General features: G+C 45.6%; 1 protein-coding gene across 5 annotated transcripts in view; it reads right to left on the bottom strand.

Annotated features, from left to right (window-relative positions):
• Nucleotides 1–25,839, bottom strand: part of LMF1 (lipase maturation factor 1) — a 207,308-nt gene that overhangs the window by 148,441 nt on the left and 33,028 nt on the right. Inside the window, exon 1 of one of the 5 annotated variants that reach the window (XM_054211434.1) lies at nt 20,552–20,615. The exons of 3 other annotated variants lie outside the window; for them this stretch is intronic. Coding sequence is in view for 1 of the 2 variants with exons in the window: in XM_054211431.1 (XP_054067406.1) it covers nt 14,993–15,110 (118 nt within the window). In the remaining variant the exon portion in view is untranslated. Of the gene's footprint in view, nt 1–14,992; nt 15,385–20,551; nt 20,616–25,839 lie in introns of those variants that run through there. One more of the 5 variants, XM_054211431.1, reaches the window with a different exon arrangement.

Here is a 25,839-nt window from a genome sequence, read left to right as displayed (position 1 = left end):
TAGCGCTTCTGAGAGGAGAAGCGAAGTATATTGTTATAAAAGCAGCTGCACCAGGAAAGCAAAGGCTAATACAAAATGTGAAAGGTTAATTGTTACTAAACCCAGCCACAAATAGCAGTTATGGGTCTAACTGGCACCAAAATGGTAGTATATCTCCTTCGTTTCTGCCTGCACAAGAATCCCACTGTTATCAGCGTTTTCATATGTTAATCACTGTGTTCCCCTGCAGACGTATAGGATGCGCGCTGGATGGCTGAGCAGGAAGGCGGACGCCTCTCCATCTCCAAACGGCCTTTACATCCCTCTGTCTGTGCTTCCCTTCGAGAGCAGCATCGCCTCTCACCGAGCAGCACGCAGTGGCTTTTTTTTTTTTTTTTAATTTTATTTTTAAACCGAACTCCTCAGGAGGTGTATGCGTGTGCAGAGGGAAGGGGCACCAAAGGATTGCACGATCCCGCGTGACACATTTCTTGTGCGTTAAATGGGTTACAGGAGCGTGCATCCAGCACAGGGCGACACGTGCAAGAGCGCACGTGTGTCCGAAGCGAAGCCGAAGCTTTCCCGGTATGTGCTGGCCTCCGAGGATCATGAGTTCAGCCTGCACCTGTGCTTCTTGTTCCAAAGCGACAAGTTTGAATCCTGGCACCGCCACCACCCGGCTGCCAGTCCAACAGCATTAATCCGACGCGAAACGTGCCAGCGTGGGGGACAGCCCAGTGCGGCGGCGGGAGGGAAGGACCGGAGCAAACAGTGCTGCCAGCTGTTGGAAGAAACCTCTTAAATTACCCGCTGCTGACAAGGGGGGCTGGCAGCGGGCGCAGCTAAACCGGCACCAAACAGGGTTTAACTGCAAGCGCAGCCAAGGACAAACTACGGTCACAGCACCGTTTCACAAGTCTCCGTCTAAACCTCCTCGGCTTGCGGCTAAATCTTGTCCAGCTCCGGCACCCATTCATGGCAACAGGCAGATTTGCCAGCGCTGATGAGGTGCTGTGCTGTACTTTGCTCTGCTACTGACCTTCATATCAGATCACAGCAAGTTCCTGCTAAAAATCTAAGTTTAAGATGCAGATATGCACAGAGAGCCTCTGATTTATTAACAACCCTCTTCCTGATGGACTGAGTCTCCACAGCTGGTAATGTGGTCATGCAGATCAATTTTCCCTACTAGCACACATCACCCAAACAGTCACATACCCTGCCCTCGGCGGTGGAATCTCCTCTCCAGCCTCCATTCATCTTCCTTCCACCCCAAGCAGCTCCTCGCCCTGAACCCTTCCCTGCGGCCGCCCTCCCGCTCCCGACCGCTTTCTGCTTGGCATCCTCACTATAGCTGGTTATTCCTCTTACAGGCTTCACCACGTGCAAAGTACTGCTTGATGCTATTCCATTTCTGCAAGTGCTTGCGATGGTAGGATTATCCAGAATGCTACACGTGTCATATTTTCTGCTAAAAATTACAGCAAAATCATGAAGACTTTCAAGGACGCGAACACGTTGTTCAACACCACAACTGTATCCACAGTACAGCGTAAACGGGGGGAGCTCTGCTCCATCTCACATTTGCTTTATTGTAAGTTGATATTAGAAAGCAAGATTACAAGATCCATCAACGCAAACCTTGCATTTCTAACTGCTGACTTACAGTTGTTCTTGTCTACCCCTTAAAAACCTCAGCCTCAAAATCCCTTGCAATCTTAGACAGGTTTGAGGCTGTAACCATGTGTCTGCTGAACACCGCTGAAATGAGCATTGCCACCTTTTAACATCACTTCTGAGGCTCACAAAGCCCAAACACACCGTGACAACTACCAGGAATCAACCAAGTCATCCCACCTTGGCAGGGAAGACCTTAAATGTGTTTCTCTGTATCCTTATCGTCCTCTTCTTGCTATTACGTGGGCAGTGCCGATGAGATATGTTTGCTCAGGTGGCAGTGCCAGGCAAAGGAGCATCCTCCATTTCTACCAAACGTACTGGGAACGACACACCGAACCCTCCTCCAAGCTGCAGAAATTCCCACCCTCGACAGTTTTTAGGACAGTTGTAGCACCGCAAAATCATGGATATGAAGGAACTCATCTCTGTGACCTGGGGGGAGCTAGAGGGGGAACCAAATGATCCCCTACTTTGGGGCTGTGGAAGGGGAGGCCAGGCACCGGGCATCTGGTGCTTTAGGAGCGTCCATGTGGCAGCTATGGTGCATGACACAAACCAAGAAACTAGCGGCAACATGGGAATCAAAGCACTGGTAATGAAGCAAAGATTTCTGGTCTGTAACAATGCCAGTTTATCACATACAGTGACATTTCCCAATCCTAGCGTTTTTGGAGTGAAACCCATTTTCTAAAAGGCAGCAACCCCCATGATATTTAGAGGCAGCGAGGCTATCTCAGAAAGGCAGTTCCCATCCTCAAAGCACCAACCAACACAACCTCATTGCCTGGGCTAAATCTCGGGGCTCACCTCCGCTCCGGTCCCTCCGGCCCCGGCGCACACTGATACTGCTGGGAACGAAAGGGTCACGTTGTTGACCCACCTGCTCCTGTTTTCTTCAGTTGGATCTAGTCAAATTTCAGCAGCTGCAGAGCGGCACAAAGCGCCCCATTGTTATCTCCCGCGCAGCCGGAGAGGGAGCCACGGGGTGGGTGGTTTTTTTTTTGGGGGGAAAAAAAAAATTGAAATAAAATAAACTGCCAATAGCGGCTGCACTTGCCCCACACGCGTTTTGAATGTTTGTTACATGCTCCGAACTTGATGCAGCAAATTCCATAGTTTGGCATTTTCTAGAGGTCTCTGCTGGGGCAGGGGAGGAGGAGAAGCTGGGAGGATGTGTCAGTGGGGGGGGGGGGGGCAGGAAAGACAGGGAAGTAGAGGAAGCAACAACAAAAACAAAACAAAAAAAAAAAGCTTTCTCATTTTCCTTTTAGGGTTTTCAAATGCTTTTCTTCTGCAAAATTATATAAAACCTCCAATAGTTTAAATTTTCAGCTAGGAAATTTAGCTCAACATCAAGTGATCTCTAGAGTCAAAACCCATTTGCTGCTTGAAAGAGGAACTGCGAGCGCCGACACGGCGCGTTCTCACTGCATCCTTCGGCAGAGACCGTACACATTGGCAGGAACACCTGATGCACTGTAGAAAACATTACTGGTGTTTAACATTTAAAAAAAAAAAAGTCAGTTTGGTATGAACGGTCTCCAGAAGAGTCCAAAGCAGCCCCATTATGGCTCCCTATAGAGAGTATTATTTCTAATGGAATATAGATTATATAGCATTATAACATTAAGGTTTCCAATTTTCATCTTTATTATTTAGCATCAAATACCTGATGAAAAAAACAGCCAAGTTATCGCAGCTTGTCCATGGCTACAGAGGAAAACCAGTGCAACCCCTTCCCACCCAGCACCTTCAGCCTTCCGCATCCCAAACCAGTTCTCTGTTTACACGGACAGTCGGGGAGAAAGCAACGAGGCAGAGAAGGGCAGAAAGCTTTCAGAACTAAATACAAAACGGTCAGGTACAAAGATAATGAAGATACTTATTTTCAATTAATCTATTTTTCTGAGAAAAAAAATCATCCGTCCAAAATCAGAACCTGGTCCTAGCTATGGTAGAAATAGCTCAGATCATTTGTTTGTATTAATTCCCCTTCCTAAAATATGGGATAAGGTGAAATAGCAAACCGTCTCTCTTCATGTATACATGTATACACATAAAATTTATAGGGAGCATGTTTGCATGGCACAGACAAATGCTTCTACAATGTCCACGCATTTTACAGCTCTCTGCGGCCAGCGCAGAGGAGCTGGGGAGCGGACACTGCAGCTGTCTCCCTATGAATATTGTGTGTCAGGCGCCCCGGCAGCCAAAGCAAGGGAGATACCCAATACGGACTGACTTATACTGGAATTAGATTAACTGCTCCTGAGCCTCTCCTCCTTACCTCCCTGAAATTTAGTATGATATAATTTCAGCTATAGCGTTAAAACACCTGTTGAAAACAGTATGAGTTACACTGATGACTACGGGATATTCTGACCAAGGACTTTAGTCTGCAAATACTCATTGCAACTACCATGCGTGGTTCCAAGCGGGGCAACCCGTGTCTGGCAGCGAGCAATATGCTCGCAATTAGGTGTTTACCCGCCGGTGTGCTCCCACGGGCACTGGGCTGCTCTTCGCTTCTGCACCCACCTCTCATCCCTATCACCTTCCCACTTCCAGTCTCCTCCTCCACCCTGCCATCCATACTCATCTCCCACTTGCAGAAACACAGATCAAATTAGAAAATGCTCAGAACTGTACTGATACATCAATACTTCTTTTAATAAGTACCTATTGCCTCAAACGAGAAGAGTCGGGTCAAACCTAGCCCTCTTTTCCAACTATGAAAGATAAATCCCAAAAAAGAAAACCCAAAAAAGCCCACCCATGGAAAATAAAGGTTTCTACTTTTTCCTTATTTTTTTAAAAAAACAAAATACTCTGTAAATCATTACCACTTTCACCATTCATGGCAACAACTTCTTCAAAGGAAAGCAAAGCTCCTACCTGTCCTAAAAAGAGCTGCATTGTTTTAAAGTGTCTCGCTAACATGTCCTGTAGTAAGTTAAAATACCGCATTTGCCAGCTAACTACAAACACCTTTTTTTATCTCCAGCTTGAAATACTGGCCACACTAAAACCCATGGCAAAATTATCACCAGTTTCAACTGGGTTTGGCTTTCATGAGGAGTTTCACATGGCTCGGCTACCACCTGTTGAAACGTGCTGGTTTCTCCTCTCTGCTGAAGACAAGTGCCAGGGGAGCGGGCTCAGGAGCCAGGGCAGGGGAAGACCATCACGGTGCTGAAGATAACACTAAAAACCCAAGTGAGCAAGATCCATCCGCTACTGTGCCATTCCAGGCTTACAGAGAGCAACAGCTAGATGCAAACAGCTTAGTCTACAGAGGAAGGAAACCCTTGGAAAGCGGAGAACATTCAATGAATCGCTTTAACTCGCTGCGCAGAAGTTCACACCATGATCAGTCGTGCTCTGCACCCCAGAAGCACTGGGTGCTCCATGAGGGATCACCAGCAGCTGTCCTTCCTCTGTGATTTTGCCCCTTTCTGCCTCTTTTCCAGTCATTTTTCCTCTTCCAGAAGGACAACAAACATATCAGGGGGACAGACTCATTCCCCTCGCTCTCTAGCTTTCCAAATATCAGTAAAAAGTAGAGGCACAAAGAGCACATACAAGAAATGTTCAAGTTTCTGTCAAGTTTTAAGAGTTTCCCGGGGCTCCCAATGGACAGGATTCCTGGTGATTCCTAATAGAGAGATCAGGTCTCTCCGCAGTCACACAGTCAGTCTGTAAGCACAAAAACCCTGTTAATAATGTCAGAGAGCAGTTCTGAACCTCCTCCATCACCAGGCAGAGCATACGTGCAAGGCCTAACTTTGAAATAATTTAGGTCTTCTATCAGAGGGATATTCAAGCCCCGGCATTAGCATTGCACACACCGTAGGAGCACAGCAAAGCTCTCTTCAAATGCTAAAAAGCGGAAAGTTTCAACTTTAAGACTTGAAAATACTGCAGAACAACAAGAACGCTTCATTTTGAAGTCACTTAAAAAAAACCCCACCAAAATTCCAAGTGCAACAGATGCTGACCTCAGAAGCACATCTGAACTGGGACAGAGGAAGAAGAGATGCTTAAAAAAGAAGAAATGGGTCCACCACAGCTCTGAGGAAAAGACAACGAGGAAAAGACAATGATTTATTGCTTCTCGGTTTGGCCCTGCCTTTCACTTACGGATCCCAGAACAAAGAGCTACATCTCGCAAGCCGCCTGCCCCACGGGGTCTCGAGTCTTTTCAGAGAGATGAAAGCCAAAGCTCAGAGGGATGAAGGACAGAGTTCCCTTTGGCACCTTGTCCTGGGCAAGAACAGATTACCCGACTCCTCCACTAGTGCCCCAAACACCAATGAGCCCAAGATCTGAACTAGCTTCCCACAGCCAAACCCTGCCATATCCATTTTCCCCAAATACCATCTATGTTAAATGTTTCAGATTTCTCGTTTCCCAAAGAGATAGCAGACTGGTGATACTTCACATTTCTGCAGCCAACAGAATAGTTCTTGATGTTGTTGGAAGATTTGGAAAAATGTTATCAATAACTTTTGTTCTTAAAGTATAAACCACACAGAAAAAAAAAATTTAGCATAAAAACTTTTAAAAGCTTCCAAGTGCTCTCCAGGGTAGTCATTAGAAACTACTTAGGTAACAGGAGGGTGATAACAGTGAGTTAATGCAGCGTTAAATTAGCCCTCCTTCCATGCAGAACTTTAAGTGACAGAGGAATCAGTTGGGAGGATTTTTATTTTATTTTTTAAATAATGAAGTTAATGGATTTCCTGTTTTTAGCTCTGTGGGCGGCTGTCATTTTGAGGAATCCGTATATACTGTATTTAATTACTCTGTCTTAAAGTAACGAAAATAATTTCATCTGTGTTCACATGAACTCGTGGCACCTCTCAACCACGGCCATCAAGACAAGGAGAACATGCATGCTTCGCTGCCTGTCAGTGAGGTGCGTGTTGTCTCTGGAGATGTGCAACCACAGCAGCTACTGTTTGCTCATTGGACTTCTCAACATCTCAAGCCATCCCTCAAAATCTTCCCATGGCCAACCGCTGTAAGACCTGTGCCATAGATCTTGGTGAGCTGAGGGCAATGAGCATCAGGAGTGCTTCACAGCCAAGAGATGGCAGTGGCTTCCCAGGGTTTCTCACTGTTCTCCTGCGTGGGCACAGCTTGGGTTGGTGCTGGGCTTCCAAGGCAACCCAATGGCAGGTTTAACACCTCCTCTGGACTCACCTCCTGCAGTGGGGAAGTCACCCCATTTTCCCCTAACAGATTATTAGGAGTAGGGTCAGTGATGGCCATCAATAAATTTAGACAAAGATTTGCAGGATTTAGGCTGACGACAAAGACTGGGGGAGAAAAAAAAGCTACACATCTTGCAACGGTCCACAAACTACGTCCCACACAGAGAACTTCGTAAATGAAATAAGAAGTGACAGAAAGGACTGACTGTGGAACAAGACACTGAAGAACAGAGCCAGGAACAGACAGAGAATGAAAGGAGAGGCCAAGGGCAGCTGATGACAGGATCCGTTTAGTATTGGTGCTACATGTTGCATTAGGGCATAGCAGGGTGCTCTGCAAGGGCTCCGAGTTCCCACTCAACGAATTCTCAGCGGAAGAAAAGAAAGCGGCTTTAAAGGCTTGACACAAAAAAGCCTGAAGGCAGAGAACAATCCCTGTCTGCCGGGAGTCGGAGGGATGCCTTCCCTGCAAAACCGATAACCTGCCTACTGCAGAGCGCTCTGTTTTCCTTTGAAGCAGCTGGCTCTGGTACTGCTGGAAACAAGTCTTGATGGATCACTGGTTTGAATCCAATATTGTGATTCCTCCGTTCCCCCGTGCAGAGGTTCAGGTATACACTGCACGTACCAGCGGACATGATCTACTGCCAGGTTCCCATGGCACTAAGAAAACAAAAGGGAAAATATGTATCATCGCTAAGGAACTCCGGTTCCTGGGACAAATAATTATAACCTGGAAGGGATTTTCTTTCCAATTATTCCGTTTGTGCCGATTGCTTTGAAGTCCACGATATAGCTAAAAGCCAGCTCCAGTTTTCTGGTGAGTTTTCTCTCTGGAAACCCATGCTGATCAGATGAAAAGAATACATGATGGCACAGCCAAGCACACAGAGTCAGGAGGTTTTGGCTTAAAAGAAAATAAGTAAAACCAGAACATAACCAAAGGAGGACAAGAAAGTCAAAGACTGAATCCTCACCTACCAAACCAGAACAGTTCGGGTTTGTTCAAGAATCAGTGGTTATTATACATGTTCCTGCTATGTCACTGGAAAAGCCCAAAATCCACCTCACGTAGAAACATCCCATTTGCTCAGCTGGGAGCAGGTCCATACAGAGCTCTGCAAGCGCAGCGCTGTTCTCCGCAGGGAGGTCGACACAGAAATCCTGCACCAGCGTTTGCAGCACCTTCCCTCCATGAAGCCAACAGCGATTCAGCAACTGAGTTCTCTCAAAGCTCCTTTATTGCAATAAATGGTCACGAAAAGCTTCAGGAGGCTGAAGTGGTGGCTCCAAATGCCTCAATAACACAGATGAACCTCAGCTTCCAGTCCTCTTTTGCAGCAAAATCGATGTTTTCCTCCCAGCATTGATCATGAGCTGATTGGGTCAGAAGTTCAAGTCTACCCCAACATGCCCAAGATATACCTGAAGGCCATTGCTGCTGCCAACACACTCTCCCTAGTTCAGTTTACCTCTCCCAGCAGGGCCTCCCCTGGCTACTCTGGGGCTGGCCCTCTGCGCAGCTTTGGTGGCCGCTCCAGTTTGTGTGGTCGCTGTGACAAGAGAAGAGGCAGGGGAAAAAAACCAGCAGGAATGAGCAGAAACGTTCATTCAGGAAACTTAATGTCATTCTGGGATCAGCAAGTGGAAACCCTCACACCGACCTCGGTCTAAAACTTCTGGGAAGGTCCTCTTGCAACCTGGCCTTCCTACAGGTGGACTCTTTCAGAGATAGAACAGCAGCCTCCAAGCACCTGGGAGAATCAGCATCTTATTCCCACCTGCAAAGCACTCTGAACCTTGGGAGGACACTGCAACCAAGGACATAAGGGTCCTTTGACTGATGGAAAGACATCAAGTGCTTTGGAAGCTGTAGCTGAGTTCAAAATACTAAAAAAATCCCTTTAGTGCTCATCTCTTCCACGCTATATTCCTTCTTGCTGTGCTTCTCCTCCTTATTCTCCACCAAGAAATCCCTAATATGAAGTATAAAGCCAGCAATTTCCACCTTCTCAAGCAACCTGTTGAACACATTTTATCTGTTCTTTATGGACAGGACCCCTGCAGTACTGTGCCATGTGCCTGCAGAGCTAAATTGCTAAAAACAGGTGTCTGTTGGGTGTTAAATCTATCTTCAGGCTGCTTTGGCAGCTTAAGAAACCATTAGCAGCTGTTAACATGGTTAGCATGGCAACATTGAGCCTAACAGCTCAACCAGCCCGCTTTCTTCACCATTTCAAAACTATCATTCCCCACTTGTACACTTCAAGCAAGAACAAATTAAAACCAATACCATGAAGGCACCTGGCAAGCTATTTTGCTAGCAGACAGAAAGCAAGACTCGAAATAAAAAGCATATTAGACAAATTTTTCCTGCTGTATCATGTGAGATTCCCATTGCCCTTGAGAGATCACATTTTAGCCTCATACAAGCACATGTTTTAGCATCAATGTTTGCAGGAGACAATAAATACTCACCAAGGGATGACTCCTTCATCCAGCTTCCCCATCAGTTTGAAGTGGGCCTCTCATTTAAAATTTTCTCTGCCTCCCTAATTTTTTTGTGAATGTAGTGCCTTTAAAGTACAGCTTGTATATGGAGGAGGGAAAAAAAGGCTGCATAGTTCATTAACATCGAGGCAGATATACCCATCCAACCCCTCAACAGCTGCAGGATCACAGGAGCAATGACCAAGGTGCAATCTCAACAGAGAGATGTGAGAGGACCATGAGCAGGTTATGGCCAACTTTTAGGTTGAACATGAAAGGCCGTCCTGGTGCAGAAGATGATATACAGGTCCTGTGAGTAAAAAGGAGTCCCAGAGAAGGAGAGCACAACTTCGCATATTAGCTAGCAGACAAGGCACATTGGTTTCCAATGGGCTGTTCTTATCGGCACATGGGCCGGAGACACCAGCCATGGTCACGGTCCGACCACTCGGTGCGGCAGACCCTCACCCACACACGTTACACACAACTCGTCATCAGATGCCTACAGAACACACACGCCAAACACCCAGGAGGCATCATCAGCCCTGCAAACCAGCTGTGGAGCAGGAGCCTGGGGAGAGCCGGTGTTTGCACGGCCAGATCCCATCGACCACGCTCATCCAAGCAAACAGCAACAGTACTCAAGCCAACAGCCATCAGGAGGGAGAGGACCGCAGGGCCCATTTCCTTCAGCGGTGGCGAACACCAGAAACTGCTTTAACCCACACACGGAGCTTTCAGTGACATTCCTGCACCATCTCTTACACTGACAATCTTAAAACAAACACACAAACAAAAGCAGGATACTATTTATACAAGACAGCACACGAAAACCACCACAGTACCTATAACATGAATGTTCTGATTCTAAAAGGGGATTTACTCCACCTGGAGTGAAGGCTATTTTTCGGGATTACAGTTAGATAAGAAAATTGATATTGCTGTGTCCTTCAGGACATCCTCTCCATCCCAGCAGAAGTAAACAAGACTCCCCATTCAGCTACATCACTCTGAAGCAACACAACTAACTCTAACGAAGCTTTAGTGATGTAAATCTGCTGTAATTCAGGAATGGTTTAATCCAGGCATTTTTCAACACGATGAGCTCAGAAGTGGCCAAAATGACTAACAGGACCTCAACACCCACAGCTTTAACCTCCAAGAACAAAGGAAGAAAGAGGGAGCAGGAGGAAGGAAGACCAAACGCGGATCTCAGGAAATCAAAAAGCTGCTTTCAAAACCCATCTGATTTTAAAAAGATCTGATGGATACGTAGGAGGAAGCAGCAGTTTTTTGGCAATTACGGGACAAATGCCAAAAAGTCAACTGCATTAGGAAGTCATTCTCTCCCTGCGCAGTACAAAGAGATGAGCAAACACACAAACAGGCAGAAATGCTGATGGTCAGAGACCTGAACTATGCGCCAAGTCTTCCGAGTCCCAAAATCTCCCTGTTGATATAAATGCTTCAAAGAAAGAAAGGGACTAGATCAGCCACCATTTCATTCAGTGTTCAAAAAACTAAACTAACATACAACACATTGAGAATTATAAACAATAAAAGAAATCAGAAATACTTCAGCATAATTCTTTTCAGCAACAGCAAATGGATCTGTGACTGTTCAGATGATCAATCAGTCTGCAGGAAACATTAAACCTTCAACGCGACCGACCTCCCTGGCGAATCTGCTGCCACATACAAAGGACAATTTACCAAAGCAGCAGAAACAGAACCCACCCATCGCAGAAGCTGGTGTTCTTCCCATCATTACTTATTTTGAAAAAAAGCCAAAAAGTGTCCTTTGGACACCTTTAAAGCCGTTTCAGAGACGGAGAAGGACGGAGGACGCAGCCAGCACAGGTCGCAGAGCCTCAGCCACCTCGAATCAAAACCTGCTATTTCCAACTTAGACAGAAAAAAAGCTAATTAAAATGATGCAGGCCTGATGTCAAGATTTCAGATGATGACCTCTCCACCCAACCCCCCCAGAAACATGACAATTATTAAACAGCATATCAAAACTGTAACATTTTAGATAATTTTTTTTGCCATAAGGCAGCCCCAAACATTGCCCTAATTTTGCCTTTTCTGTTCCCTCTGCCACAGAAATTCCCCACCAGGATCAAATCACCCATCAGTCTTCACCAGGATACTCTGCGAGGGGAGAGAAAAAAATAACTGCAATAGTCTTAAGATCTCAGGTCATTTCTTTAAGCTCTTTTCTCAGCCTGTCTTAATATTTTACACCCTCTATGAAATGCAGACACGGAGCCGTCATCCAGAGCAGCTTCCACTCATGGCAAACACCAGCATAAAAAAGCTCAGCTTACGACCTACAAAATAACAGGAGTACATAGCCAATTACAACATGCATCTGAAATATAAATTTAGACTTTAGCTGATAAAAAAAGGTAAATATAAATCAGGTTTATGTTGAGAAACAGCCAGATGTGGCATTCATTAACTGTTGCTCTTATTAACATGCCATTCGCTATGTTTCCTCGCCGCATGTATAGATATTACTTGTTAAATTTCAAAATCTCAGACGCTGGCAAGAGAGCTGGAGACAGACACCCTTATTAATCTGAACCAGCAGCTGCGAGAATTACTGTGGATTCCATTTTTAGGAATAAGCAAGTTTCAGAGTGGTAAGAAAACAAAAAGATAAAGCAACACAAAGCAGGGTTATTTATTTTGACAGCTGCGGTTTAGTTGTTTTAACTGTTTATGATGGTTCTAAAAGAAACTCTGAAATCCACTTTGTAAAAATAAGGAAAGCTCAGTAACAGCAGCCGGACTGCGAGTCCAAAGAGGAGACACCGCTGAACTGCGTGTTTTGGGGTTGGGGACAGCTGCGGGGATCGGGGTGGGGGACACAGCGAAGGGCTGCGGTGCCTGCCTGGGCTGCGCGGTGGGGTTACGGATGCTTCTGGGAGCTGCGCATCCCCCGATGCACAGCCCCCAGCAGGCACAGGGTCCCTGCCACCTCCCCGAATGTGGGCAGGCAGACATGACCCCAAGACCTGCTGCCCGACACCAATGTCCCCCCAGTTTTGTCCGGGTAGGTGTTAGTGCCGGTAACCGTGGCAACAGGGCATCCTGCTCCCCACTGGCTCCCATTGCTTAACCCCCGATAGGTGCCACCCGCCCGGCTGGGCGAAGCATCCGTAGCAATGACCCAGGTTTGCTTTATTGGTTTGAAATAAATATGGACAAGCTTCCCTTCAACGGAAATTAGACTTAGCGACATAAGAGTACTTCGCATTTATATATTCCAAATATTTAACTCCCATTCACCTGAAGGGCATGATCAATTACCATTTCTAGGTCCTTTATTTCCTGTGCCTGAAAACGGGTCATACCTTGATGCACCTTGAAAAGGTCTTGCCAAAAGCCCACCGAGAGCAATGGGAGTCTGTGGGGAGGCGCGGGGGGGCTGTGCCTGGTGCAGGGCTGTGGCTGCCCCCGGCCATTGGCCCTGCGCTCCCCCAGGCGCTGCTCCTGCAGAAGGGACACCGAGACAGGGACCACGCGCAGCAGGACGGGCTTTGACACAAAGATGCAGCCACAAAGAAAAAAGATGAGGGAAGGACAGGAGGAAAACTTCCCAAACACACCCAAAATTTATTACTACAGACTTAACAAGGAAACTTCCAATGTTGAGTTTGCTTCTATATGAGCATGAATTCTTCAGTAACTCTCTATATGCTTACTCTTCTAGAGAGCTTATTCTTCAGTAAGCTCTCTATATGAGCAGTAATTCTTCTTGTTTTTCTTGAAAACATTGAAACCAGAGGAAAACAGACCACTTTATATGTATTTTCACATATGTTTTCTCATTAGGAGGACCCGTACCTTAGCTCAGATATCCACCAGTAGAAGTTTTGCAGATACCCTAGGGCTTCGTTAAACAAAATTAAGAACTACTGGATCAAGTATGTTAATGACACAGCCACAGTTAACTGACATGAACTGCACATCTTCTATGAGAATGATCACTGCTAATATTGCCTGAAGAAAAACAAAGTTCTCGATTCCTGGAAGTTATGAGCCACCCTATTTTTTGGAAAACACTACACATTTGTTTTATGGTTGAGAATGCCAGCTGGGATAAATTACTTTTACTTAGCCTAGTCTTCCCCAACACTTGGAAAAGTATGTATATTTTAGTTTGTTTTCAGGCTATTTTGCAGAGTTGTTGCCTACTATTGAACAGTCAATATCATCACATGCTAACAAAATGTAAAAATAAAAATATTTCTACAAAAACATTTTCCTGAAAGGAAACTCCCTGAAGAGCCACTCTAAACTTCAAAGAAGGCATAATTCAACATCAAACCTGGAAAAATTGGAAACTTAGATATTATTTTTATATTCTTTAAAAAAAAAAAAAACCAAAACAACAAACCAAAATTATTATTTAGACCTTCGGCAAAGGTGGGGCCCTAAGTCTGAACACAGAGTCGTTGCTCACATATAAACACGAGCAACACATCTTCGGCATCTATTAGGATTAAACAGTATTGCAGCATTGCTACTTTACTCCTGAACCATTGCATACAAAATACTATATGCCTTACGTTTCCTTTTTTCACACTATTTTGTTAAATTCAGCTAAACAGAATAATTCAGGTGAGAAACAATTTGTAAACAGTGATAGTAGACCCAAGTACAACAATTAAAAGACTAATAACTGCCTACCTGGGTAAATAGGAGTGTTTCTTTACTGAGATACTCAGGAAATGCAAGCCAAAGGGCTCGGAGACACCATCTAACTGCGAAGGTTGAAGAACTGCTGTTCAACAGCTTTTGGTAATTAACCTAAATGAGGAGTTTCCCCTGGTAACGCAGCCCGTCATTAGCTGTATCACCTGGCAGCCCAGGGACACCACTCAAAGCAGAATGGCTCAGCCCCTGGGCACACAGACCCAGCACAGAGGTGTTCCTACGGTGGCACTGGTCACCTAATTGTGAGACAAATCCTTCCCTTACCAGTGTTGTCAGGGAGTGTGGGTGACAGCCCTGTGCTCAGCTCCCTCCCCAGCCCAGGTCCTGTGGTGAGAGGGTTGAGCATCGCTTGTCCCACCAAGCGCCAGTGCCTGCACCGCAGCACGGGCTCTGCCCCATGGGCACAGCAGGGAGGCACCACATCCAAGCCCTAGAACTGGCAAGTTTGGTGCCTGAAGACGGTCCTGGGCAAAACGCTTCATTTTCCCCTTTTGCTTGCACTTTGCATGCATTGCCACAGAAATGGCCACTCTGCCGACCTGTCCTCACCTGTCCCCTCCAATGCATTTTTCATCAAATTCGTCTGGGACAGGAGCAAATGTTCTTGAGAGACCTGAGCTGTCACGCACAACTGTCAGGAGAATAATATGATGGGAAAAGTATCAAGGGAGCAATCAAGAAAATCTTGGAAAGGAAATTAAAACAGATATATGTTCCCAAAATTGTAACATCCACTTCAAACTCGTGCTAGCTGAAATCTATATTTACCCAAGGCAAAGTAACTACATAATTGCACTCTGCAGAAATGACTACGCAAGACTAAACACGTGCCGCACACTCTGCGGGAAGTCTCCGGTCTTCCACGATCTGCTTCAGGCCATGCCATTGCCTCAGTTTACCTCCTCTCCCGTGTCCTTTGGGCCATTCAGGTATCACCACACCAGGCACCGAAGCGACGCAGACCTGCTCCCGAGGCACCGGCAACACCGGCAGGTTTAGAACTGCAGGGCTCTTCATTTCTTGTTTTCTGCCCCATCCATCAAACCAATGTCCCTTGACAGGGAATTAAGTACACTAATTATTTCTGTCCCAGGGTATCACACCCTCTCCGGCTGCAGGGTCTGGACAACTGCTGCTGCTGCACCTATAGGGCTGAAGAGAGCGATGGAGGAATCCTGAAGCTCCTGACACAGCAATGTTATGAAGCAATAGCTAATATTTTAAGCCTCACGATTCTATATTTAGTCATGCCTACATTCCATAGTCAGTAACCAAACGCAGCAAGAAAGACAACCCTAAATCCAGTCCCGTCCTTCCTCTCCTCTAGCCAGGAGATTGTAAAAAAAAAAAAAAAAAAAAAAAAAACCAAAACAGAATAACAAACACAAACAAGAAACCCCACCACCACACATCTTTCATTTTAAATTGTCCAACAGTTTAACTGATAAGGCTACTTTTTCCAGGAATGCATTTTTAATATCGTTAGCCCTTTCCCAACTTCACAGACCTCTTAACAACCATTTACTATTTATTGCTTCTGCTACAAAATCTAAACCAATTGCAAATTAATTCTTGGAGATGTTCAGAGAAGGAATTTTGCTCCATTGGTGACCACAGATTCCTAGGGATGTAGCAGCATGAAGGCAGTTCACCCTAACTTTGTCGTGAAGAGAAGCCTGGATGGCTATGACCTGGCCACCACGTGCGGGCTGGCTGGGTTTGCAGAGCCCACCAGGGAGGGGTGAAGCCCCAGCAGTGCAGAGCAAAGGGTTTGCACAGCCAGTTTATCAAGCAAAGATGTCCCGATGCTCATGCAACCTGTGGTCCCAGTCCTGATTCAGGTCACCCCAGCAAAATAACTCTCTTGCCCCTCTGAGAGATCCTACATCGCGGCTTTCTGATGGAAGACACAGAGCTGGGCATCACAGCAAACATCTACCTACAGCAACTCCAGAACAATCTCCCTTCTCCAGCCCATCTGCAAACGTCGTGGAGCCCTCCTGGTAAAGAAAGGAGGGGAGAAGAAAAGCAGTATGTTTTCCCACAAATACTACCATTCCCCGAGTTCTGCTGCCAGTTGGAAGGATTCAGCGGTTTAGTGATAACACAACACAGAATACAGCAAGATTTTCCTTCGCCCCTCGCCGCCCCAGCGCCGCGAAGCAGCCAGCCACGGTTACGCTGCCGGCAACCTGGGTGGTGGGTTTCCCATGCGTGTGACATCAAATTCACTTGTGAGGATATTCTGTAGCATATAATTAGAATTTTTGCTTCTAATTTGAAGAAGCAGCTTTTTATATTTTTATATAAACCGCTGAAATCAACCACATTAAAAAAAATCACATAGGATAGTGACAACTGATATTAAACAGCTATTCACATATGTCCCAATACCACAAGCCTCGTACACCCGCTCGCCTCTCCCCGCTGTAAGAAATCCAAATGACTTCAGTGCATAAAATGAACCATATGAATTAATCACTGGCTTTTCTGTCCTCGCTCTCCAGTGTTATTAATTCAGGCTGAAAACACATGTGCCCCAGTACAAAGAGTGATCCAGCAAGGGAGCGTGTAGTTCATTAAGCATTCAGCAATGTAAAGCCAACCTGGAAATGCATAATAACAGGTACTGCTTGGGAAGTTTCCATACAAATAGTTATCAATACCCCAGCAAAGCCAGGGAAAACATCCTGCAACTGCTTTAATGCTGAAATTGCACGTGAATGGAAACACCTCTAAAATAGTCGCTCAAAGAACGTGTTCTTTTTTATCGATAGAAATAACTGCCCAGTCTTTGATGCGAACTTTCAGTCATTAATGGCAAACTTGTCAGTAAAGCTGGAGGCTGAAATTCAGTAACTGGAAACACGTGTGAAGGTAGCTCGAACACCAGCACCGCTTACGCCAGTGATTTATCATACACCTGAGGCCGTGCTATGCTCACACCAATAAAGCCCTGGATGGAAGGGAGAAAAAATGTTTTATTTAAAAACCATTTGAAACACGGTAAGGGAACCAAAAGCAATTCTAAAATGTCTGCGTTATTTGTTAAAATAATTACTCTATAAAACAGCCAATTTTTAAACGTTACCATGTGCAGTAAACTTTTATACAAAAAATTACTCTTCTAATAAACATAGTATTGCTCAGTTGGTCTAGGAAACCACTTAAAAGAGATTAATACCTTTTTAGCACGACACAATGTCCCACTCTAAATGACTACATGGGAGGATAAGAACAGGTATCAAAGATAAAACATTTTTTAAAAGTACCTAGCACTGGGGAAATACAACCGAGCACAGCAAGCCTCTGGACTGAAAGGAGTGAAAAAGCGCTTAATTTCAAACAAAGAGCCCAGATCCTCTTCCAACCGATGCATCTGCAGAGAGGAGAGTTTTTAGCAATTATCTGGAATTTCTGGAGACGCTTGTTGGTCTACAGAGTTATTTCCATTACAGAGGGTGGCCCTGAAAAGCAGCACGTGTGACAAAACCATAGGGACACCTACAGCTCCCCCCGGTCCCGGCTGCACCAGTTCAAGGCAGTGGGTATCAGCAGTCCAGCGGCAGGAGTTATTTTCTGGCAATCGCACAAACCTTCTAGTTCACAGCAGTTTCATACCTGGTGCTGGTATAAATACAGGCTATTTTGCCTTCCATGTGTGCATGGCCAGGGACACAACTGCAACACTGACTTCCTTTCACGTATAACCCAAGCAGGAAAAGAAGGTGCCGGCAACCCAGGATTTAGAAGTGAAATAAAACACTTGAGAAAGATATTCATGTACAGGATAATTTTGCAAAGAGAAAGTGCTGACCCTTAAAGAGTGGCATGTGTCAGGAGTTCTTAAATTTAATTTTACTTTAAATTCACAAAGGAGAAGTTCAAAATGCTGTTCGTGACCATAAGTTAGAGTTAAAAGGTATTCAATAAAAATGTACACCGATTTCTTCTGCGCATAAATCCAAAAGGTAAGATTGCGCAACATCAGTACTTCATATTTAATAATAACAAACAGATGGGAAAATATTATAATAAATTATTATAAGTGTCCAAGCTGTGTGCCAGAAAGTCTTGGCCAAATTCCCCTGCTTAACTATCTATAAACCATTTTCACTGCACAGATCTCAGAGCTCTCCATATTCCTGTGGATCAAAACGTATGCATCAAGTCACTTTCTTTCAAAAATAAATAAATAAATGAAATCACCATCTGAGCTACACTGTAGGGCTGACACAACACTGCAAAGCGTGAGCAAGGATTTTATACGACGAGCTGTGCCGTATCACGACGGAGAAGGAGCTGCAGCAATGATCGCAAGAGCCAGCAGCCCCCGAGAAACCCCCAGGGATGTGGATTTATCTTTGCTCTGAGCTCGGGTTCACTCCTGTATCTGGGGGTAAGTTTTAAAGCCCAAACAACGCTTCAGACCGAGCCTCACCCACTCTGCGGCAAGGACACAGGCAAGACAGCTCTTAACGCTGAAAACCCTCCAACTCCCTTCCCAAGGGCTCGACAACCAATACAGCTGTAAATCCTGGAGCCTTTTAGGACAAAGATCTCTGCGCCGTGCCCGCAGATACGCACGAGTGTGGAAATCAGCATGGAGCGATGCAGCTCTGAGCCGGCGCCTGCCCCATGGCCCCATGGCTGTTCCCAGCCCCACCTCAGTTGCTGGTATTTGCGGCTGCTGAGCACTGGTATCGCCTGGGCAACTCCTTGACGGACCCAGGGCACCGGGTTAACCTCCTGCTGAAGCTTTGGGATGAAGGCACATGAATTGCCACAATAAACACCAATTCCTATTGCTGGATTTTCTGAAGCTCAAATTTAAGGTGTTTAATATAAAGCACTGAATCTTGCTTTTAAGAAATACTCCTCCTCTCCCTGGCCATTAGCTATCAGGCACGTCTGTTTTAAAAAGCTGAATAAGCCAGAAGAGGTCATATTAAGAAGTAAGCCATGTAAATGAGAACATAATATAATTATCGGCTAAATACAGAGGAAAAAAATATGGCATTTTAGTGCTTAGCAAAGGTAAAATAGATGGGAAGAGCTACAGCTCTGTGCTATCCCCTCTTACACCTCCCCAGCACTTCCTTCCCACTTGCTGCCCTTCCCCATCCCTTTGGGAATGTTTCCAGTGTCTCCAAGCAGAGCAGAGCAGCCTGACGTGCCAGCTCCGTGCCACACTCCCCTCCGAGCAAGATATCCAGCACAGCTGGGCCGATCCAACTGCACTGACACTACTCCAGATTTACACCCGGAATCTGGCTCTTGTGTTTACCAAACTGCATAAAAAAAAAATAAAATAAAAAACATCCCAGCAGCGTTTGCCCCTGTGACAATTGGCGCTGACACATGGCTGTCCCGCAGCTCCAGCAGCCCATCGCTCCCATCACTGACAGCTTCCTCCTGCAGCTGCGAGGCCGAGCAGAGACATCACACGGGGGAACGGAGCTCTGCCATGCGCTCCAGCTCTCCGCTCGAAAATAACAGCATTACCTCAGCGAGCCGAAACAAGGGACAAGAACGATTTCCCCATCGGGTTCTGCCCCTCATCCTTCACCTTTCCCCACTGCTCCTTTCCCCCAGAGGAGCCTTCCTGACGTCTCCTCCCCACCCTGCACCCAGATTGCTCATCGCTTATTTGCTGCATAGCTTGTTTATTCCCTCCTCACTCTTTTCTGGGGGGGATCATCTTTGCTCTCTCCTTTCACCCCTCCCACACAAAAGTACCACCCTATTTTTGGAGAATTGCCGGATGACTTTTCCCCCCGGTACCGCCACTCAGCTCCCAGGCAGATCTCCACCAAGTGCAAGCGCAGTCATCCTGCGCTAGCCCCAAACCCTCCTTTGCAGAGGGAAAAACCTTGGTACTGGCAGAAGGCAGACGGTCGGGTGGTGACAGGCTGGAGCTGCAGGACCTATTCCTGCTTTTGCCGTTTCCCACCCTTCCCTGGAAGCCGTCCCGGTATGGGCTTCGGCAGGCAGGTCGGAGCCCAGCCTGCCCACGCAGCGAGGCGGCCAGCCCTGAGCCAGCTCCAGGGAGGTTGAGCAATACTTGTTGAGAGGCTCAGTCTGCACGGATAAAACCACAGCCTGCCACTCGGGATTCCATGGCCTTCCTACCCACAGAAGCCAAGGGCTCCATCCCACAGGTCTTCCAGCCGAGCTCGAGGTTCATATTTGAAGCGGACACAATCCAGCGTGGCTCAGACAAACATGAAACAAACCAGAAAATTACCCTGTATCTCCTCCCTGATAAATGTTCATAATAAATGGTAAATCAAGACGTAACCTCATAAACCTCCACACCTCCGCTACCAGCTCCACTAAAACCCAGAGCTGTTTAGTCCGGTTTTAATGGTGGTTTAATCACCTAATAGCCTGAAAGCATAGAATAGAAATCAAAATCCCACTACTAAAACACTGTTATTTTAGGCACTGTGCCTTACCTGAGTAGCAACCTCTCGCTTTTATGTAGCGGCTTTACATGAAGGTCTGGAAGCACCTTGGGGGAAGCCTTATCCCCATCTGATGTCAAGGGAAACAGGACCTGGAAGATGCGGTTAATGCACACCAGGCAAGTGAGACCACAGCCCCAGGCTCATCTCCCTCCCCACCAATAACGCAGCCTGTCCCTTCCCCACGACAGGTACCTACCCTTGGGAATGGACCACCTCCCTCAGGCATTAAGCCTTCTGCTGAGGAGGACAGGAGCCACTTTTGTTCTTTCCGAGATGATAAAGCACAGCGTCTTGCACCTTCCTCTTCCCCTCCCGGCTGGCACACCTGTGGCTCACATCCCAGCACTTCTCCGGCTTTGCTACCTGCAGTTTCCCTGCCATTCAAGGGTTTTCCTAGAGGGATGATGACTCGGACAGATAATTTTGTCATGCATGCAGGCAAACCACCCCTCTCCTTACAGAAGAAAATGAAACTACAAGAGAGTTGCAATAAAAGTGCCAACTGTTCTGAATCAAGGCACAAGAGCCAAGGTACAGCAGAGATTTCAGCGCTGGAAATTGCAGGGTGGAATTTACTTTGAAATCCTGACACTTATCTCTTTTGACTAACATAAAATATGTACCTTGGCTCACACTCACTTCCTATATATGACTGGGAAGAGGATGGCTTAACGCTGCGGTTTCACCCAGTTTAGAAACGGAAAAGAAACCCATGAGAAAATTATTTCGCTAGACTAAAAATAAATAAATGAATCAAATTTTTTAAGAGTTTAAGGGAACATGATGGATGCAATGAGGAGGCGGCCAGAAGTATTTGGCTAGGTAGCATTCTCCTTAAACCAAAACTGGTAAAATAAAACTATAATACTCAAGTGCTAGTATGGTATTTCAGAAAATAAGGGCATCCCACTCAGCAGCGTACTGAAGGTCACAGGGCTCAGCAGGAGGCAGATGCATCGGCTTTGACTTCTGTGCAGAGATGCCCCAAATCATATAAAAACACACAAGCTATTTCAACTCCCAGTTGCCGCAGTAAATTCCTTACAGTCAAACAAGATGCTTTGGGGATAGTAAGAAAACTGGCAGCTCCGAGGCCCAGGCTCCCTTCTGTGGTACCTTGGAGACACCACTCAACACAATCCAACAGCACAGCGCATGCTTCTCTGCACGTCTCCTCTTTTGTACCAAATTTTGCACATTTGTTCCTGGAATGATTTTACCCGAAATATGAAGTTCAGATGATGCTCAAGAATGCAGTCAAATCCCATTAATTTTTACAAAGATACAGGTTTTAAATGATGCTAAGTCATTAAACACTTTCTTCACACAAATGAGTCAGTTCGCTCATATTTAAATCTGGCAGAGGCAAGGAAATGCAGTATTTCTGGTTGCTACTAAACCTACAGATTTGATCTGAATTTGGCTTTGAGCTGCTGCACAGTTCTATTTTATCGCATGCACAAACACACTACCGCAAGCACATTTTGTGCTATAGTAAGTGCAATTGCTTTCTAAATTTCTATATGCTAAAATCTCTCTGAACTACGGCACACTTTTTTCTAATTCAAGGATGGCAAGACAAAAAGAGTTACAACAATTTCAAAAACGTTGACTTCATTTTCCCGATCCAGAAATCTGCTCAAGTCAACGCATTCCCACGAATAATCTCCATTTCAAGGAAACAACATTTTTGGACAAAGGAACTTTAAGAAGAAATCCTTAGACGGCTCCATTCATGTGGTCACTCACTTTTGCATCAATTTCTGCAAAGACAGTGAAGAGTGACAGCTTGCTCCCTGCTCCGGGGAGATCAAGGAGCCCAGCACTCAGAGGAAGATCAAACTTGACCTCTGGCTCTCACTCCATTTCCCAACGTCAGTATTTCTACCGGTCTTTATGCGTGAAGTGAACACAGCAAATGCAATAAACTTCAAAATACAGACTTGTGAAGAAACACACAGGCTTCAAAAAAGGACCCTGCCAGCACAAATACATTAACCTCTTTAGCCCTCAGTAGCATTGAACAGTCAAATAAATACCCTTAGAAAGATGACTTAAAAGAAGTGAAAAAACCACCCCACACAGCACTCCTCCTCCCAGCAAGAAAAAGGAGACAATAAGAATACATGAGAGCACGCTAGGATACGTGTCCTGAAATCGGCCCTTTGTTTTATTGGTCAAGTCAATGATTAATACTGGTTTTTAACGCGTGGCCAAAAAAAAGTTATTACCAGATACAAATGGGCAGGGATACTAAAGTGTTCTTCCTCCTGTCAAAATGCCATTTCTATTGCAATACTGTTACTGCTCCCTCCACATCTCTGTTTGAGCAGCACAGAGGCATTCAGAGTACAGTGCAGGTCTGCTGATCATTCTCCAGACAGAGAGCTTTTCAAATCCTACAACTGATTAAAAAAGACAAAAGATGTAGACCACTTAACCTAACTCAAACAGCAGTGCAGTTCTGCTCATCAGACATTCCTGACGGAAAGCATCCAAAATCTATGGACTTCCACTCAAACTTCCACACTCCGGATCAAGTCTAGAATAAAGGAAGGATGAAGAATATCCCGATAGAGCTGGATTCCTTAAAAAGGGCCCACACTCTCACTGACCTTCCTCGGAGCTCACACACAACTTCCTTTTGTTGCCCAGAGATGCCAAGTCCCAAGGCCCCAGCCCTTTAATTCGTAATTCTACCGTATACCTCGGGAACACCCAACAAAGGCCCACCATCCCCAAGAAGAATGGCGCTCCAAAACTTTACATTCAGAGCTGTAATCACCCTCTATAAATTACTGCCATAAATTTTTTATGTGATATACATCAGGTCAGAAAAAGGGCATCTGAATGGTTAACCAGACATAGATAAATCAGATGAACATTAGAAATGACAGTGTGGTTAATGAAAAATAAAACCAGCAGCAGTTCCTTGGATGTCCTTCAGTTTATTATTATTATTCAGGGGTTATTCTGCACATCAAGGTTTATTTAACTTCAGAAAAATAGAAAAATAAAAATAAAACTTGTTCTCCCATGCCAGACTTGAACTTTTGATCGAAGCACGCCTTGAAGACAACTCTGCCCATCTCTCATCCTCCTTCCATCAAAAGCCTGGCGATATCACAGTGAATTTAAACAGCACCTTGCTGAGAAGTGTCAGCCTGTTGAAGCCAGCACTGTCATGGAGCTAATCCATTGTTTTCACTGGATTCTCCCCAGTGTGTCTTTCTCACTAAAAATCAGAAAAAACTTTACTATCTATCTCCCAGTTTTGTGGTGTATTATGCTTTTATGTTGGCCGTCTGGCTTGGAAGACATACTCATTAGAACTGACTGCCTTCTACAAGTTAAAACCAAGTAGATGGTCTCTGCCCGGGCTGTGCTGACTCTTGGCATTTATGACAACTGGCAAATACCGCGGGGACAACAAGAGTGCCATTATTCTTGCTCGGCAGCTCGCAGCAGCATGCTCGAGATCCTTCAAACACGGTAACGCATAGGTGAGCGCTACGGCCAGAAAGAAGGTACTATTCAGAAGCAGAAAAACCAGCAGTAACCCATAAATGAGCTGAGAACATAAAATAAAGCCGACGTCCTCTGCAACCGCCTAAACACTTAACAAAACCCTATTTCAAAGAGTTGCCTGAGTTTTGTTTTTAAAAATAGAGCAAAAAGAAAAAAATAATCGCATAGGACAGTACTTACAGGAAGAATTTTATGGCTATGGTATGAGGCTAGCCTTGCTGAAAGACTTTGCCACAGTTTTGCAGTGGGAAAATTCATGCTTTTGCACAATTAAATAGGAAGAACCAAAAGAGGGAGAAGCAACAACTCCCAACAGTCAGTACAAACATTGCAACCTCTTGCTAACCCCCAGCATGAGCAAGGTCGGAGCGGTCATACCTGCCTGCTTACCTTTCGGAAACCCATCTGTGCTGTAGGACACAGATGGGAGCTCTGCAGATGGCACGTTCACCCGCACGGCATCTCCCCGTCCCTCCTCACTGCTGAACCGGTCCCAAATCTGAGCCCAGACAGTGTCACAGCAGCGCTGGGCAGGTAGAGCTCCGCTTTTCTGAATGATGCACAAAACTGAGAGTCTTATCACTGGGGTCGTTAAAATTCCCACAGGCTTTTCTGAAGTATTGGGGGAATTAATCACCGTCTCCCAGCCACACTCCAACTGGGTAATCACATTTGACCTCCTAAACTCCCCCCAAACAAGCGGGAACTGTGTTTGGGTTACTCTGTCTCATACTGTGCAATGTCCCCGTGTGTTATCAGACAGTGCTAAACCTCACCCCAAGTAATGGCAACTTTTCAGCAGTGGGCAGCATTTCCCTTGACTATAGCGAGCTTGGAACAAGCTTTTAGGATCCTTTGGCAAAAGAAATGCCTTCTTTTTTTATACAAACAAGTAGCAATCAGTCCAAGCTGGGATGTTTGGACATAAGTCAAATCCTCCTCAAAAATTTGAGCGTGATCAGAGCCAGAGCCTTTGTTCAGATGCACCTCTCTATGAAAAGGCTACTATGAAGATTTTAGGTTTTTTTAAAGTGTGCTGGCACTTTTATTAACCCTAGTCTTGTTTTTGGTTTTGCACAGGAAGCTGCAACTGGGAACACTGCACAAAGTCCCAAGTTTAACGGAAAGGCTTAACACAAATCCGACGTAAGCTCAGGATAGCAGATAGCAGAGACACTAATGCAAGATAAGGAGAACAAGTGCTGGCTTCATAACGCACACAAGTGAACTCAGGGCCAGTACCAAACTGTTCAGGTGTATCTGTGAATAGGTGCACTCTTACATATTTATAGCAATTAAAGTTAATATGGACTGTCTTTCTCGTAGGACAAAGATGCCCAGATTTAAAATAAATACCCACATATAGAAATTTTCTTTTGTTAGAATCTAGCTAAAAGGATACGAACCTAAGCAGATATTAACACCATCACCCTAAGCACATTAAATCCTTTCCTTATAAAGGAGGAAAAGCAGCCAAAAGGGGAGAATGCGTTTCAGGAGAAAACGCGGAGGTTATGAAGCTTTGAATACAATACCCTTGCTATTTGCACACAGATTTGCAAAAAACAGAAGCTCTGATTATAATTGCAAATGACTACACCTGCTCCAGCCAAACTGGGCACCCCAGCTCGATGTGCGTGATAGCATCCAAGCGCCGGCCGGAGACGCGGCGCTGGCGTGCAAGCCCAGCACCGACCGAACAACGGGGCTGCCTGTGGCCGCAGCTGGCAGAGACAGAGGCTGCTGCC

Source organism: Rissa tridactyla, chromosome 8, assembly GCF_028500815.1.
Source record: "Rissa tridactyla isolate bRisTri1 chromosome 8, bRisTri1.patW.cur.20221130, whole genome shotgun sequence".
Lineage (NCBI taxonomy): Eukaryota > Metazoa > Chordata > Aves > Charadriiformes > Laridae > Rissa > Rissa tridactyla.
Note: the sequence above shows the minus strand (reverse complement) of the source record. Positions and strands in the feature narration are given on the sequence as shown.